The sequence below is a fragment of the Gopherus flavomarginatus genome, chromosome 18, assembly GCF_025201925.1.
Source record: "Gopherus flavomarginatus isolate rGopFla2 chromosome 18, rGopFla2.mat.asm, whole genome shotgun sequence".
NCBI classification, from domain to species: domain Eukaryota; kingdom Metazoa; phylum Chordata; order Testudines; family Testudinidae; genus Gopherus; species Gopherus flavomarginatus.
Genome location: NC_066634.1, coordinates 21,565,851 through 21,582,928, shown reverse-complemented (window position 1 = coordinate 21,582,928; position 17,078 = coordinate 21,565,851). Strand labels below are relative to the sequence as shown.

The window sequence follows — 17,078 nt, the reverse complement described above, 5'->3', positions numbered from 1 at the left end:
CTGGGTTCTATCAGTTGCCTGGTTCCCAGTGTCAGTCTGAGCAGCCTCAGGGCAAACTGGAGGAAATTGACCCAAATGAGGACAGGTTTAGAAAACCTGACCCAGGAGGAAAGGCTGAAAGAAGCGGGCAGGTTTAGTCTAGAGAAGAGATGGTTGAGGGGAGAACTGAGAACAGTCGTCAAGTACATAAAGCGGCCGGTGATCCACTGTTCGCCATTGTGTGTAGGACAAAAAAGAAATTGTCCAAATCCAGAGCAAGGGAGATTAAAGGTAGATAGTAGGAATTCTAAGGGGAGTCAGGGCTACCTGGTCCTGTCTCAGCGCGGGTGGGAGGGGTGGATTAGCTGACCCTGGGAGGTCCCTTTTAGCCCAATATTCCTAGGATGCTATGGGGCAGCAAACCCCCCTCCTTTGGAGCCATTTACCGTCCGGCAAATTTGACACGGGGTTTGAGTTTATCGTAAAGAAAAGGGCGCTTTGCTTTGCTTTTTTTTTTTTTTTTTTTTTTTTTGTATTGTGCTTTGGAAAAAAAAATCACCTCGCTTACATCACGGATAAATATAAAGAGAGCCCCTCACACAGACAGGGGCTTCGGTGTCACAGTGACAGATACGTTTGAAAACCAAACACACACACAGAGAGAGGGATAGAACCCAGGGAGTCATCAGCATGTGCTCCACCTCCCCAATCCAGCCGTCCCATCAGTCCTATTTCCCTTCATTTCATTCATGAAACATTTGCTTAGGGGAATATCCTTTGGCGGGGAGTTCCGCAGGTTACTAGCAAAGGATGGAGGGGGAACTGAACCAGGGAAATCTTTGATGTCCCCCTTCTCTGATTCATCTCTCCCATTACTCCTGTTTCTCGTCAGTTAATGAAATATTTGCGAGTATTCAGTGGTGGGGGGTTCTACAGGTTAACAGGGAAGGATGGAGTGGAGAATTGAACCAGGCAAGTCTCTAGCCTGACCCCTCTCTGATTCAGCTGTCCCATCAATCCTGTTTGGCTTCATTTAGCTACTGAAGCATTTGTGTCAGTTGATAGATGGGCTTTCTTCAGAACAGCGTGGCCTACTGGATAGAGCACTGGAATGGGACTCAGGAGACCTGGGGTCTATTCCCAGCTCTGGCCTGCTGGGTGAGCCTGGGCAAGTCACTTCCCTTCTCTGTGCCTTAGTTTCGCCATCTGTAAAATGGGGATAGTAATACTGACACCACCACTCCCCTTTGTAAAGTGTTTGAGATCTATGGATTATTAATATCTAGGGATTATTAATATCTTGTGGTGTGGAGTTCCACAGATTAACGTGCTTCATAAAATCATAGGCTGCTCAGAACCCAAAGTTGGCTGGGATAATGCACAAGAAAATCCCTGTCTCCCTCTCACCCCCTCCCCATTTCTCTCCTGATGGCAGAGGCCTGCCCAATCCCACATCTGACTGGCCCTCCCCCAGCACTCACTATCTGCCCCTGGGAAAACCCATCTCAGCCAGGGGAAGGAGCCTCAAAGGTAGGGGCATGGGTGGCAGGAGGGGAAGCGGGGCATGAGGACCCAATCACAAGAGGAGGGGTGTGGGAGATTAGGGTGCCATGGGAGGCAGGGCTGTGGCAGTTTGAAAATAGAACCAAATATCCAAATGTTGTGCCCAAAAATTCCACCCGACTGGGAGAAAGTTCAGGGCAGATTCCTCCTTCTGAGTCTCTGCATTGGGGCATGATGCACAGGGGCCTGCCTTTCCTACAGTGGGGGGGGGTTCACATGTGTACCCCCAAGGGGATATAAAGATCCCTTCCCCCCACAACACATGGAGTTACTGTGTCTGTAGCCTACTCCGCCCTCCCAACTGCGACTGAGCCTACAACCTTCAGCACCCAGAGACAACCCTCTCGCACTGGAGCTACAGGAGGAGCTCCCCTAGCTAGCTGCCATAGTAAGGCTGTTATCCACTAAGTGCAATGGCAGTGCACACACGCTACGCCCACCCCAAACAGCCGAGGCTCCACCTAACACACGGCACCAGAGACTCCAGGGCAGGTTGGACAGCAGGGACGGACGGACAGACAGACAGCTGCGACCAGGAGCCGGGGTGAGGGTGGGGGGGCAGCGAAGCGGGAGAGCTCGTGGAGCGGCGTCTCAGGCATTTTTTAGAATCTTCTTGGCCCGGGTGTTGGCTTCCTGGATGCGATCTTCATTCACGGTGACCTGCGGGGAGAGGAGGCGGCGGTGGAACGGGAGGAGACAACTCCAGGGGCCACAGCTCCCTGTTAGGGGCAGCAACCCGCCCCCCAACACACACACACACACACAGAGCAACCTAAGATCCTAGTTCCCAAGCAGCGGGCGGGGACCACCTGGGAGCGCTGGGCCTACGGGTGCAGATCTAGCCCCTCGCCAGCCGCCGCCAGGGGGTTTTGAACCCAGGACTCTCCCACTTGAACATGGCACTGGAAAGAGGTCACTGGGTCCTCCAATCCCATCCCTTGCCGACCCCGTCAGACACTGAGCACGCTCCATCTTTGACCCAGTTTGGTTGTTTCCCCCCTTACCCCCCTAACCCTTCTACTGTCCCAAACCCTCCACCCTCTGCCTGAGTTTTGCCGGGCTCAACTCCTCCCTTCCCCCCATGCTCCTAGCAGCCTTTCTCTGCACCTTGAATTCAAGGAGGGACTCGCTCCTTCGACCAGCAGCAGTAGCTGGGCTGGTATCCACCAGCTGGAGCAGGATGCAGAGCACGATTCACAAGTGTGCGGCGCCAGGTGAGCGTGCTCGGCTGGTAGCCCACCCTCCTTGGGCCGGGGAGCAGCTGGCGGCTGAGGAGTGAACCGAGCTGGAGGGGGTTCTCAGCCTGGCTCCTTAGTGGGACAAGACACTGCCCCATCTCCAGCCCCCTACAGCATCCCCCTCCTTTGTCGCCCCCTGCAGGCAACTGGGCTCCTGCCCCAAGGCTGTCGCCGGGTGGGGAGGCGGGCGTGTGGCCGCGCAGCGCTCACCTTCTCCATGATCTTGTCCACCTGCTTGTTCTGGATGTCGATCTCGTTGCCCACGTCCAGCGCCATGCTCTTCAAATTGCCCAGAATGCTCCCCACCTGCACCAGGTTCTCCTCCATCTCGTCCTCCCGCGCGTCATTCGTTATTCTGGAAGATCCACCCCCACGTAAGGTGGGGAGCGTCCTGCTCTGACCCCAAGCACTAACAGCGCCAGCCTCTCTGCTGCCTGGGTGAAGGGAATAGCTCCCTCTGCGACGGGGCAGTAGCAGGCTGTTATCCTCGGTGCAGGCTGCAGCCACTAGAGGGAGCTGTTTAGCCAGTGACTGCATCTCTGGGCTTTATAAGACCTTGGATTCCCTCTCCTTCCCCATTCAGGACTGTTCCCCAGACAGGCTGTCTTTTCTGAGCCCCTCTCCATGGAGGCCAGCACCAACTCTGAGGGGCATGCACCCCCTACTGAACCCCCCATCCTGCCCCCTAACACCACGCTGAAGCATCGAGTCTCTGATGGTCCAGAACCCCGCAGGACTGTCTCAAGAACCTGGACTTGAGGTCCCCCCCAGATGTAAATAACCTAAGGGGTTTGGGGTCCCCTTCCCAGCGAGAGCACCTCTTCCTGAGCCACCCACCCCACTCCCAGTGGGACACCAGCCGATGGGCTCTCAGCCCAAGGGGGCTCAGCTGGGCTCAGCCCCTGGGAGGCACCTGGGGGGGGGTCCCGCTGGCCCTACCTGTGGATGTAGTCACCACTCATGATCATCTGCTCCCTTTCGTCTGCCACCCGCGAGGGCTGCGTGGAGACCACCCCGTCCTGGGTGTTGCCCCAGACGGCCTTGTACGCCTCACTGGCCTTGATGTTCTTCAGCCTCAGTAAAACAAGGATGGAGGGAGCCAGTGGGACACAGGCCTGGGGGGTCTGACCCCAACCAGGGCAGCCAGGTCCCCCCTTTTCCTTGGCTGGGGTCAGACCCCACAGGGTTGCCCCCGAACCCAGCTGGAGTCTGATCCCACAGGGCTGCCCCCAAACCCGGCTGGGGTCTGATCTCACAGGGTAGCCCCCCAAAACCCGGCTGGAGTCTGATCGCACAGGGCTGCCCCCAAAACCCAGCTGGAATCTGATCTCACAGGTCTGCCCCCAAACCCAGCTAGGGTCTGGTCCCACAGGGTTGCTCCCCAAACCCGGCTGGTGTCTGATCTCACAGGGCTGCCCCGTGCCCCCAGGTGCCCTGAGATGCAGGGGTGTGGGGAGGCTGCATTGTCACATGGGGATGGGGCCAGCAAGGCGAAGGCAATGGGGCAGTAGATCACAGGGGTGTCTCCCCTTCCAGGCAGGGGTGGGGGGGCACCTACTTGGCACAGGGGCAGACGCAGAGGCCGCAGCACTTGGCCATGTCTGTCAGGTTCTTCTCTGCCTCCTTCATGTCCTGGTTGATCTGGTCCAGCCCCTCGTCAATCCGGTCCAGCTGTTCTGGAGAGGGGGTGAAGGGCAGGTGAGAGCTGGGGCCAGGGGGGCATAAGAGGCAGTAGCGCTGGGGGAGTCTGTGGGGCAGGGTGTTGGGGGCAGAGGAGGCCATAGGGCTGGGGGACTGTGTGGGTGGGAGATGAGGCCATAGGCCTGGGGGAGTCTATGAGGCATGGTGTTGGGGGGCAGATGAGGCCACAGGGCTGGAGGAGTCTGTGGGGCAGGGCGTTGGGGGCAGAGGAGATCGTAGGGCTGGGGGAGTCCATGGAGCAGGGTGTTGGGGGGCAGATGAGGCCATAGGGTTGGGGGAGTCCCTGGGGGGTTAGGGGAGCCCCTGATGGGGGGCAGGCTCTAGGCTGGCAATGGATTGAGTCTTCACCTGGACCTGCCCCCAGTTAGGAGGAGCCCGGGGCTGTCTCAGGATGCATGAACCCAGGGTGGGGTAATGGGGGATTCAGGGGTACCGGGGGGTTCAGGTCTTGAGGTTCATCCCCAGGTACAAATAACCTACGGGGCTGGAGTTCGCCCCTCCCAGATGAGAGTAATGGGGGGGGATGGGGAGCCAATGGAGAGTGCCCCCCCCGGCACTGAGATTTCAGTGCTGTGAGCTTCCTCACAGCAGTGCCCTGGCCAGTTCCAGCTTGGACTCCAGTCACCATGGCTGTGAGTTACTGAGGGGCGGATACTGGAGCTGGCTCCCCCCCCACCCCCACTCTCTCATGTTATGAGCCAGCTCTGCCCCTTCCCTAGCGCTGGTATGCCTGCCCCCCCCCCCCAACGCCCATGGGAGTTGGGAGCCACACAGCCAAGCAGCGGGGTCTCGGGAACCATCTGGGACCAGGCCTGGATCCAGCAGAACTCAGGGGGATCCAGCCTTAAACTGGAGCCTGTGCTGATCCAGCTGGGTGGGTCTGCGACAGGAGTGACGTAGGGAGGGGGGCGGTTCTGGGACTGTCCCTCCCAGGCACACACTGGCTGTGTCCTGCTCTCCCGCCCCGTCCCTCAGCCTCTTCCTCACCTCCCTGTTCATCCAGCATCACCAAGATCTGGATCCCAGCATCTTTGCTCTGCGACGGGAGAGGAGGGAAGTGGGGGGGTGGGGTGTTAGCAAACCCTGGCCCAACCACTGGGACACTAACCTCAGAACAGCGCTCTGACGCCAGATGCTGCGAGCTTCCTCGCAGCAGTGCCCTGCCAGGGACACTGGTGCTGTGAGCTTCCCCACAGCAGTGCCCTGCCAGGGACATGGTGCTGTGAGCTTCCCCACAGCAGTGCCCTGCCAGGAACACCAGTGCTGTGAGCTTCCCCACAGCAGTGCCCTTCCAGGGACACTGGTGCTGTGAGCTTCCCCACAGCAGTGCCCTGCCAGGAACACCAGTGCTGTGAGCTTCCCCACAGCAGTGCCCTTCCAGGGACACTGGTGCTGTGAGCTTCCCCACAGCAGTGCCCTGCCAGGAACACCAATGCTGTGAGCTTTCCCACAGCAGTGCCCTGCCAGGGACTCTGGTGCTGCGAGCTTCCCCACAGCAGTGCCCTGCCAGGGACTCTGGTGCTGCAAGCTTCCCCACAGCAGTGCCCTGCCAGGGACACTGGTGCTGCGAGCTTCCCCACAGCAGTGTCCTGCTAGGAACACCAATGCTGTGAACTTCCCCACAGCAGTGCCCTGCAAGGGACTCTGGTGCTGTGAGCTTCCCCGCAGCAGTGCCCTGCCAAGGACTCTGGTGCTGTGAGCTTCCCCACAGCACTGCCCTGCTAGTACCAGGCTGAAGACTCTGGTGCAGTGAACTTCCCCACAAGAGAGCCCTTCCCGTACCTGGCTGGGATCTCTACTGCTGTGAGCTTCCCCACAGCAGTGCCCTGCCCAATTCCAACCGGGACTCCAGTTTACCAGCCCCAAGGCACAGCTGCCTTTGCCATCAGCTGCTGCACAGCTCTGTACTAAAGGAGGTGCCAAGGGACAACCCCCATCACCCCCGGGGGCCTGGCTCAGCTCTTACCTCTTCCACCATATGCAGCATCCGGCGGGTGCTCTCCAGCGACTGCAGGGGAGGACAGAGAACAGGGGGTTGTGTTGGTACAAGAAACCCAGCCCGGCACTCCCATCGGCAGAGAGCACGCACCCCGGCTGAGGAGTTCAGCGCTGCATACGGGGCAGGCAACTGAAGTGCAGCTACCTCTGGGGCACGGCCTTTCAACAGCGCAACAAAACCACAGCAAGCCTTCTTGCAGCAAGTGCCTTCCCTGAATAAGCTTTCCTGAAAATGCTCTGCAGAATGAAAGAAGCTGGGGGAGAGCATGTAGGGTGGGGTGGGGGGGATGTTATGGAGGGGAGACAGGCTGGCCCCCCAGCCTCATGGTTATGATGTTACATGGGTACGCAGGGGATCTGGGTTTGATTTCTGTCTCAGCCCCACAAGACGTTGGGTGAGTGAGTGTGCCTCAGTTTCCCCACCTGTAAAAGATGGATGATAATCCTTCCCTTGTCTATTTAGACTGAAAGCTCTCTAGGCCCTTGTGATGCATCTGGGAAGCGCACGACCTGATGGGGCCTTGATCTCGGTCACTGTGTGTCTGGGCAGCGCCCGGCGTGACAGGGCCCTGATCTCAGTCGCTGTGTGTCTGGGCAGCGCCCGGTGTGACAGGGCCCTGATCTCAGTCACTGTGTGTCTGGGCAGCGCCAGGTGCGACAGGCCCCAATCCCCACTGTGTGGCTGTTATAATCTATCTGTGTGGGCTTTGCATTGAGAGACCCAGGGAGGTGTCTGCCCTGCGATCACTGAATCTGTCCCCTCCCAGGCCCCCTAAAATGAGCTCCTTGCCAGCGGCTGTCCTGCTGTGGGGCAGCCCCCAAATCCCTTGGCTCCTGCCCTGCCCATCCGCTGCCCTCTGTGTGCCCTGGGAGGGGATGAATTCACCACCTGCTAGGTGGAGCCCATTGTTCCGGCTGAAAGGGAAACAAGGCTCGCAGGTGCCAGCTGCTTCCCAATGGCCCTTCGGGGGCCACCGTATTCCCTGCTCCTCTGCAGCTCAGGAGCAGGCTCCCAGTGATTAAGCGCCCGGTTCAGGAGCTGCCACTTCCCCAGTGGGCATTTTCACCCCATCAGTCGCCATCAGGGGCAGAGGCTGGGATTTCCTTCCCCTCCACCTGGGCCTCACTCTAGTCCCCTCAAGGCAGTTCGGATCCCTTTGTTCTCTCTGGCCCCATCTCTCCCCTGTTCCCCTAGGTGCTTGGAGTCAGGACTCCTGCGTTCTCTCCCCAGCTCTGGGAGGGGAGCGGGGGCTAGTGGTTAAAGCAGGCAGGCTGGAGTCAGGACTCCTGGGTTCTCTCCCCAGCTCTGGGAGGGGAGCGGGGGCTAGTGGTTAAAGCAGGCAGGCTGGAGTCAGGACTCCTGGGTTCTCTCCACAGCTCTGGGAGGGGAACGGGGGCTAGTGAGTTAGAGCAGGCAGGCTGGAGTCAGGACTCTGCCACTAACTTGCAGTCTGGTCTTGCCCAAGTCACCTCCACTCTTGGTGCCTCAGTTTCTGCAGTGGGGATATTCACACACCTGCCCCAGTGCCAGGTGCTCTGGGATGCTACAGCTGGCCCCAGTGCCCTCCTCCCTGCTCACCTCATCTGTGATCTGATCCACGCGGCGCTGCATCTCCTGCGATTCAGGCCCCACTGTGCCGTTGGCTGCCATCCTGCAGGCTCCCCGGTGGAGGGCGAGTGCCTTCGAGAACACACAAGGGACAGGCTCCGCTTATGTCCTCTCCCAGATCACCTGCAGGGGGCGACGTAAAGCAGCTACGCTAGTGTCCATAGCCCTGCAAGCAGCAGACAAAGGCTGAGATTTCCAGCCTAGGGGGCTTAGACACATCACCCATGATGGAGGTGTCCAAATCCCTTAGGCTGTGGGATAGCTCTCCACCAGGGTGTGTATACGAATCCTATTGGTTGGAGAACGCAGCACAGTGTCCAAGGCTAGAAGGGACTGGCATTTATTTATAGATGAGGGGGAGGCGGTGTCCTGGATGGATGGATGGATGAATGAAGAGTGATCAGAGGTGTTGGGTGGGGGAAGAAGTGGGGGGGTCCCTGGAGGGGTGGAAGGGAGTGCTGGGTTGGGAGGGATGGAGGGAAGGGTCACAGACAGATGGAGAAAGCTCAAGGGGGGAAAACATATGAAGAGGGACTGAAATGATGGGGAGTGTTACGTTAGAGAGGCGTGAATAGGAGGGGACATGAGAAACACTGTGCCCAGGAGAGAGAAGGGAGGTTGGGCAGGGACCCCGTCTCATGACTCAGCGACAGGCGATGGAACTAACGTGGGAATTCAAACCCAACACCAGGAAATGCTTCTTCACCCGAGGCGCCAGCCTGCGGAACTGACTGCCACCGGATGACACTGAGGATGGGAACTTAATGCAACCAACACCGCCTCTGGGTGGCGCTCTGTCTCCCTCTAGAGGTGGCCACATACATGTGCTTGAGCCTGCCAGAGCCTTAATGAAGTGAGCAGGGACTTTTAGCTCAGACAGGAGACGGAGAGGCTCACGCATTAAGATCCAGAAGTCGCAGGTCCCAGCCCCGCTGCCAACAACCCAGCGTCACATGGGCAAGAGTCAAAAACAAGTCAGACTTTGATATGGAGAACAAGAACCTGTCGGGGCAGGAGAGTTGAGGCTAAGAAAACAGTGCAGCCTACGGGGTCGCGTATAGGGTGACCTGACTGCAAGTGTGGAAAATCAGGACAGGGGGTGGGGGGTAATAGGAGCCTGTATCAGACCCCAAAATCAGGACTGCCCCTATAAAATCGCGTAGGCGTCTGCTAATTGCAAACGTGCTGAAATGCAAGTACGGAGCAGGACGTTGGGCTCCGTATTATTAAAGCTAAGTGTGAACAAAGGGGATTAATAGATGCAAGGGAGGGATAGCTCAGCGGTTTGAGCATTGGCCTGCTAAACCCAGGGTTGTAAGCTCAATCCTTGAGAGGGCCATTTAGGGAACTGGGGTAAAAGTCTGTCTGGGGGATTGGTCCTGCTTTGAGCAGGGGGTTGGACTAGCTGATCTACTGAGGTCTCTTCCAACCCTGATATTCTATGAAGATGTGACCTGGGGGCGTTTCTGGCCAGTGTTGTAGGGGAATTTGGGGGTGTTGCGGAATAGTAGCAATTACAGCATTTGCATCAATTCAAATGATGTTGGACAACAGCCAATAAAGAAGTAGGCAATATTTGGGGGCTGGGCTTAAATACAGATCAGGCCAGAGGCAGGTTTAATTCATTAAGGGGTGTTGTTATAATTGGCTAGGGAAAGGGCAGTACCCTGGTTTTCGAGCAGCGCACTCATCTGCATCAGGGTGCTGTTAGCAAGAGGATTTTCTGTCCATTCTTCTCGGCCTGGGACCGATGACGGTGAGTATCCACGCAGGGGCTGGTTCTATCTGAAGGGCCATTTGCTTTCACTCGTGATTTTTATTTTAAATCAACTCGTTAATTCTCAGTCTCATGGTGTCCTCCACGGCCCTCCCAGGAATTCAGTGATTTGAAATGGCCCCCGGAAGGATCCAACCATAAAGAGTGAGTTTGAGTTCGGTTCTGTTCCTTATCTGGAAACGATTCATTGGGAAGATGTAAATCCAGACAGGGAGAGAAACCTCCCGCTTCAGGATTTCCACTGATCTCTGGGAGAGGTCGGGATGAGGCGGGGTTCTGATACTTTTCTCTGTTGCAGCCAGTGCTGGGAGTTGTCGGAGACGGGAGACCAGGCTAGATGGGCTTTGACTCTGTTCAGCTAGCAACTAGATACCCTGATCAGGAATCAAGACCCATTGTGCCAAGCGCTGCACAGACTCCGACCAAGATCAGGGCCCCGTTGTGCCGGGTGCTGCACAGACTCTGACTGAGATCAGGTCCCCTGTTGTCCCAGGCGCTGCACAGACTCCAACTGAGATCAGGGCCCCGTTGTGCCGGGCGCTATACAGACCCCAACCGAGATCAGGGCCCCGTTGCGCCGGGCGCTGCCCAGACCTCAACCAAGATCAGGGCCTCATTGTGCCGGACACTGCACAGACACCAACCGAGATCAGGGCCCTGTTGTGCCTGGCGCTGCCCAGACCCCAACCAAGAACAGAGTCCCACTGCACAGACAGAGTGAGAGACAGTCCCTGCCCCAAAGAGCTAAACAGACTAAACAGACAAAGGAAGGACTGTTTTCCTCATTACAGATGGGTAAACCGAGGCACAGAGCACTGCAGTGACTGGTCCATGGTCACTGAGGGAGTCTGTGCCTCCAGATCTCCCACGTCCCATTGTTCCTCAGAGCGCCTTTCACACTCCCTCTGTATTTGTCTTTCGTTGTCCCCGATCTGATTTTCGACCCTGTCTTTTTCATTCAGGTTCAGCCTGCCACCCCCCATCTAAAGCAGCCCCCCGACACTGCTAGGGCCAAACCCACAACACTGACATGGGTCAGAACCAAGCCAGCCCCCCTGCCCCCTCGCTGCCAGATCTAAATCAGCTCCCCCACGGCCTCATGGTATGCCAACCTGCTCAGCTGTTGCTTCGCCTCTGCTAATGTATGGAGAGAGATTTGCCAAGTATCCTCCCCACCCGCAGCCACAACACGCCCCCTTTCCCGGGTGGCAGGGGGAACCAGTGACAGGCTATTTTTAACATGCCTCGCTGGGGAGTTGTGGGGGGGACAACCAGCACCACAGGAGCTGAGTTTGCACACCTCGCAGTGCACAACAAGCGAGCAGCTGCAATCAGCTGCCTCCTAATAAGGGCTCTTTGGCTGGTGCCGGGAGAGGAGGTGGGGCAGGGTGACAGGGGGTGTCAGCCCGGGGGCTGTGCCGCCCAGATGGGATTACTAACCAGGCTCTGAGGCCGGGGCGTATGAAGCAGAGGCAGCGCCTGGAGAAAGGCATCCTTGGATCTACCCGGGAAGCCCCTTGCTGCAAACAGTAACACGGGGGTATCAAGAGGGGGCGCTCTTCCTTCCTAGTACTGAGCCCAATGGGGCACTAGGGGGCGCTGTGCCGCAGGGAGCAGGGATGGGAGCTCAGTAAGGGGCGCCCTCTCCTCACAGTCAGTGCTGACCCCAATGTGACGCTAGGGGGTGCTGTGCCGCAGGAAGCAGGGTGGGGGCTCAGCAGGGGGCGGTCTCCCCTCTCAGTGCCAGCCCCAGTGCGGTGCTAGGGGGCGCTGTGCTGCAGGAAGCAGGGTGGGGGCTCAGCAGGGGGCGCTCTCCCCTCTCAGTGCCAGCCCCAGTGCGGTGCTAGGGGGCGCTGTGCTGCAGGGAGCAGGGTGGGGGCTCAGTAGGGGGCGCTCTCCCCTCTCAGTGCCAGCCCCAGTGCAGTGCTAGGGGGCGCTGTGCTGCAGGGAGTAGGGTGGGGGCTCAGCAGGGGGCGCTCTCCCCTCTCAGTGCCAGCCCCAGTGCAGTGCTAGGGGGCGCTGTGCTGCAGGGAGCAGGGTGGGGGCTCAGCAGGGGGCGCTCTCCCCTCTCAGTGCCAGCCCCAGTGCGGTGCTAGGGGGCACTGTGCTGCAGGGAGCAGGGTGGGGGCTCAGCAGGGGGCGCTCTCTCCTCTCAGTGCCAGCCCCTTTGCAGTGCTAGGGGGCGCTGTGCTGCAGGGAGCAGGGTGGGGGCTCAGCAGGGGGCGCTCTCCCCTCTCAGTGCCAGCCCCAGTGCAGTGCTAGGGGGCGCTGTGCTGCAGGGAGCAGGGTGGGGGCTCAGCAGGGGGCGCTCTCCCCTCTCAGTGCCAGCCCCAGTGCAGTGCTAGGGGCACTGTGCTGCAGGGAGCGGTGTGGGGGAGCTCAGCGGGGACTCCCAGGTTCTGTTCCCCACTTCGACAGGGAGATTTGCCTAATGGTTCAAGCAGGTGGGAGCAAGACACAGGCCGCCGGGGGTCCAGTCCCAGTGTGGCGCCTAGCGGTTAGAGCTGTGAGGAGGGGGTGGACACGGACTCATGATGACTGCGCTCAGATCCTGCCTCTGCCAGTGAAGTGCTGTGTGACCGTTCAGGCAAATCCCAGCCTTTCCTTGTGCCTCGGTTTCCCCATCTGTAAAACAAGGCGAGCAGCTGCAATCAGCTGCCTCCTAATGAGGGCTCTTTGGCTGGTGCCAGGAGAGGAAGTGGGGCAGGATGACTGGAGGTGTCAGAGGAAGGGCAGGGGAGGCTGACGTGCTGAGAGAGATCATTACGGTGAAGGGAAAAGCGCAAGTGTCTTAGTGTTTTATGCCGCTGCTGCCCATCCCCATAGCATCTGGGCGCTTTCCGCCATCACAGCAATAGCAACAGACTCATCTGCAGCCCCGAGGCGCGACGGCCAGGCTTCAGCTTCCGGCCATGACTCAGCCACCTGATGCACTGTCTGCTCTCTGGGGACCTGAGCTGGAGCACCAGCCAAGAGCCCCTCAACTGGCTGATTCCCAGGAAAATCATAAACACCCCAGGTCTGCGTGAGGCGGGGAGGGACTGGCCTGCAGCCCGGGGTCGATTGACCCTTGATGAGACCCCACCTCCAACCCATCCCAGGATCAATCCCCCCAACAGGCATGTGGCTGTCTCCTGAGTTATAAAGGGAGTCCACGGAATCTCGGGGTGTAAATAGGGGACCCCAAAGGGGCATTTTTAGGGTGGCTTGGAGCTCAATTTCGCTCCTTCCACAATCCAACGGAGCAGCTTCAAATAACACCTAATTAGAGGCAGCGACCCTTATGCAAAGGTTCTCCCAGCAGGGGGCGCTGTGGGGAGCGGGGCAGGAGCCGCCTGTGGAGGCAGCCCCAGGCTACTCCAGTCCCCGCCTCTCCCAGCAGGCGGTGCTGTGGGGAGCAGGGCAGGGGCACGGGCTGTGGGGGGAGCTCATGATTATAGATGAGCAAGTGTGGGAGGAAGTGGGGTTTAGAGTCACTACTCCCAGGAGTCCTGGATTCTCCTTCCAGCTCCCACACACATTCACTGGGTGACCTTGGGCAAGTCCCTGCCCTGCTCTGTGCCTCAGTTTCCCCCTCTGTAACATGGGGAGTACAGCACTGGGTGGAGCAGGGAGGAGCTCAGCGCTCCTTGGATGAGCAGCGCCAGAGAAGGGCACTGACTCGCTGTGGTTCTGAACTCCGCTGCACTGTAACTTCCGCTGAACACATTATCCATCGTGCCACGACTCAGCGACCATCATCCAGGGCTCTCAGAATGCTATGGAGATGTTTCTGAATCTCCTGTGAAGGATCATTATCCCCATTTTACATGGAGGGAAACTGAGGCACAGAGCAGCAGGGAAGGTCACAGCCAGCCAGTGGCAGTGCTGAGGAAAAGAACCAAGGATCTAAGGGATTTAAGGGAGAAAGTAGTTACGGACATAGAGGTCAATGGTAATTGGGACGAACTGCAACACGGATTTACTAAAGGTAGATCGTGCCAAACCAATCTGATCTCCTTCTTTGAGAAGGTGACGGATTACTTAGATAAAGGAAATGCGGTAGATATAATTTACCTAGATTTCAGTAAGGCGTTCGACACGGTTCCGCACGGGGAGCTGTTAGTTAAATTGGAAAAGCTGGGAGTGAATATGAAAGTTGTAAGGTGGATAAGGAACTGGTTAAAGGGGAGACTCCAGAGGGTCGTATTGAAAGGTGAACTGTCGGACTGGAAGGAGGTCACCAGTGGAGTCCCTCAAGGATCGGTCTTGGGACCGATCTTATTTAACCTTTTTATTACTGACCTTGGCACAAAGAGCGGGAATGTGCTAATAAAGTTCGCGGATGACACGAAGCTGGGGGGTATTGCTAACACGGAGAAGGACAGGGATACTATTCAAGAAGATCTGAACCACCTTGTAAACTGGAGTAATAGAAATAGGATGAAATACAATAGTGAAAAGTGCAAGGTCATGCATTTAGGAATTAATAATAAGAATTTTGGATATACGTTGGGGGCGCATCAGTTGGAAGCGACGGAGGAAGAGAAGGACCTTGGGGTACTGGTTGATAGCAGGATGACTATGAGTCGCCAATGTGATATGGCTGTTAAAAAAGCAAATGCGATTTTGGGATGCATCGGGCGGGGTATTTCCTGCAAGGATAAGGAGGTGTTAGTACTGTTGTATACGGCGTTGGTGAGACCCCATCTGGAATACTGTGTGCAGTTCTGGTGTCCCATGTTCAAGAAGGATGAATTCAAACTGGAACAGGTTCAGAGACGGGCTACGAGGATGATCCGAGGAATGGAAAAACTGCCTTATGAAAGGAGACTCAAAGAGCTTGGCTTGTTTAGCCTGGCCAAAAGAAGGCTGAGGGGGGATATGCTCGCCCTATATAAATATATCAAGGGGGTTAACGTTAGGGAGGGAGAGGAATTATTTAAGTTTAGTACTAATGTAGCCACGAGGACGAATGGGTATAAACTGGATATTAGGAAGTTTAGACTTGAAATTAGACGAAGGTTTCTGACCATTAGGGGAGTGAAGTTCTGGAATAGCCTTCCGAGGGAAGTAGTAGGGGCAAAAGACTTTCCTGGCTTTAAGACAAAGCTTGATAAGTATATGGAGGGGATGTTATGATAGGATCGTCAATTTGGGCAATTGATCTTGAATTACCACCAGACAGGTCTGCTCAATGGTCTGCGGGGAGATGTTGCATGCGATGGGTACTGAGTTGCTGCGGAGAACTCCTTCTTGGGTGCTGGCTGGTGACTCTTGCCCACATGCTCAGGGTTTAGCTGATCGCCATATTTGGGGTCGGGAAGGAATTTTCCTCCAGGGCGGATTGGCAGGTGCCCTGGAGGTTTTTCGCCTTCCCCTGCAGCGTGGGGCACGGGTCGCTTGCTGGTGGTGTCTCTGCAGATTGAGGTCTTCAAACCATTTTTGAGGATTTCAATAACTCGGTCCTGGGATAGGGGTTGTATAAAATTGGATGGGTGGGGTTCTGTGGCCTGCCTTGTGCAGGAGGTCAGACTAGATGATCAGATTGGTCCCTTCTGACCTATGAGTCTATGAGTCTATGAGTCTATGATCGTAAGTCCCAGGCCCCCCTGCTCTAACTCACAGACCTCCCCTCCCCTCCCAGAGCTGAGGAAAGAACCCAGGAGTCCTGGCTCCCAGTCTCCTGTTCTAACCAGTAGACACCACTCCCCTCCCAGAGTTGAGGGTAGATCCTAGGTAGATCCTGACTCCCAGTCCCCCCACCCTGCTCTAACCACTAGGATAGACCATTCTCACTCAGATCTGCAAACTAAGGAAACCACCCTTGTAAACTCCAGACCTGAAATTTAGCTGGGCCCCCTTGTGCTTTGGCCAGACCGCACCTATGATCCTCATACAACATTAGGACCCAGGAAGGACCAGGGCTAAGGGCCTGGTTCCAACTCTGCCACTGATTCACTGCGTAACCTTGGGCAAGTTACTCCCTCTCTCTGGGTTCCATCTCCCAGCCCCTCAGACCGGCCCTCAGCCGACGACACGGGTCCATTTCACCCGTAGCCAGATGGAAAGCCGGCTTCTTTGCAAGCAGCCACGTTTAGGGTTTGATCCTGTTGCGTGCCAAGTCCCCCCTGCTCTAACTAGTTCCAAGTGCCTCCCGGGTGGTGCGGAGAGCCCCTCCACTCCTGCTGAAATCAGTGAGCCTCCAGCTGAGTGGGGGGTGCTGGGCCCACGGGATCAGGAGCTGGGGAAGCCAGAGTTACCATCCCACATGGCCGGAGCTAGGGTGATCAGACAGCAAATGTGAAAAATTAGGATGGGGGTGCAGGGTAATAGGAGCCTATATAAGAAAAAGACCCCAAAATTGGGACTGTCCCTATAAAATCGGGACATCTAGTCACCCTAGCCAGAGCCCCTTGGAACATGGGACTGCCCTGACCACGGGAAATCCGGGCTGGGTCCCCAAAACCAAACGTTTGAAACTGTTCACAACAATTCCAAACACGTCCATTCGGAAACTTCAAAATGACCCTCTGGGACAGATTTGATCCCGTCCAAACATGACAGTGCAAACGGGAATAGTAAATAGAAAAGCTCTACGTCGTAGTATTTATATTGGGATCGTCTTTTTGTTCTGTACAGCACCTGGCATAATGGGGGCCTGGTCCAATACTGGGATCCCGCGGTGCTACCATAATACACCTAATAGCAATACAAATGTACAGCGACTGAAAAGGACCAGCCCAGAGGCATGGAGAGTCCCAGGAATGATCCAGATGGGAGCGTGAGGCTGGGAGGGGGTGGAGAGATTGACTGACCAGCTTCCCCCCACCCTCGCCAACCACAGACTGCCCCACCCCTCAGACCTCCACCCCCTGTCTGGAATCTTCATGGACCCCATCTGCCCAGACCCCCCTAAGCCTCCCCCAGAGCCCCCTTCAGTCCCCCATCTCCCCTTTCTAGACACCCCAATTGTCTCCAGACCACACCCTCCTTTCTCCATCCTCCTCCCCAGACCCTCCTCCAGAGACCCTCCACCCCTTGCCCAGATCCCCTCCCACTGCCCCATCCACCCTCCCCTCTACAGACCCGCCCCCATCCCTAGGGCCGGGGGATCCCCATCCCCCTGCAGCCCCCGCCCCTCCCCTTTTACCTGTTGCTTGTTCAGTTCCAGGATCCCTGTTCTGCGTTTAGTCGCAGCAGCTCAGAGCCTCTGCTCCTCTGGAGGGATGGC

At 57.1% G+C, this 17,078-nt stretch overlaps 1 protein-coding gene across 2 annotated transcripts; it reads right to left on the bottom strand.

Moving 5' to 3' along the window:
* Window positions 1-509: 509 nt before the first annotated feature.
* LOC127037147 (synaptosomal-associated protein 25-like) lies at window positions 510-17,078 on the bottom strand. Of its 2 annotated transcripts, XM_050928663.1 has the most exons (8): window positions 16,998-17,078; window positions 8,059-8,211; window positions 6,448-6,489; window positions 5,469-5,517; window positions 4,339-4,456; window positions 3,720-3,854; window positions 2,991-3,135; window positions 510-2,202 (listed from the first exon to the last, which is right to left on the bottom strand). In XM_050928663.1, the coding sequence occupies exons 2-8, from the start codon at window positions 8,128-8,130 to the stop codon at window positions 2,134-2,136; spliced, it is 630 nt and encodes a 209-aa protein (XP_050784620.1). In that variant the 5' UTR covers window positions 8,131-8,211; window positions 16,998-17,078; the 3' UTR covers window positions 510-2,133. The 2 variants fall into 2 exon arrangements, with proteins under 2 accessions (XP_050784620.1, XP_050784621.1); XM_050928664.1 differs by lacking the exon at window positions 3,720-3,854.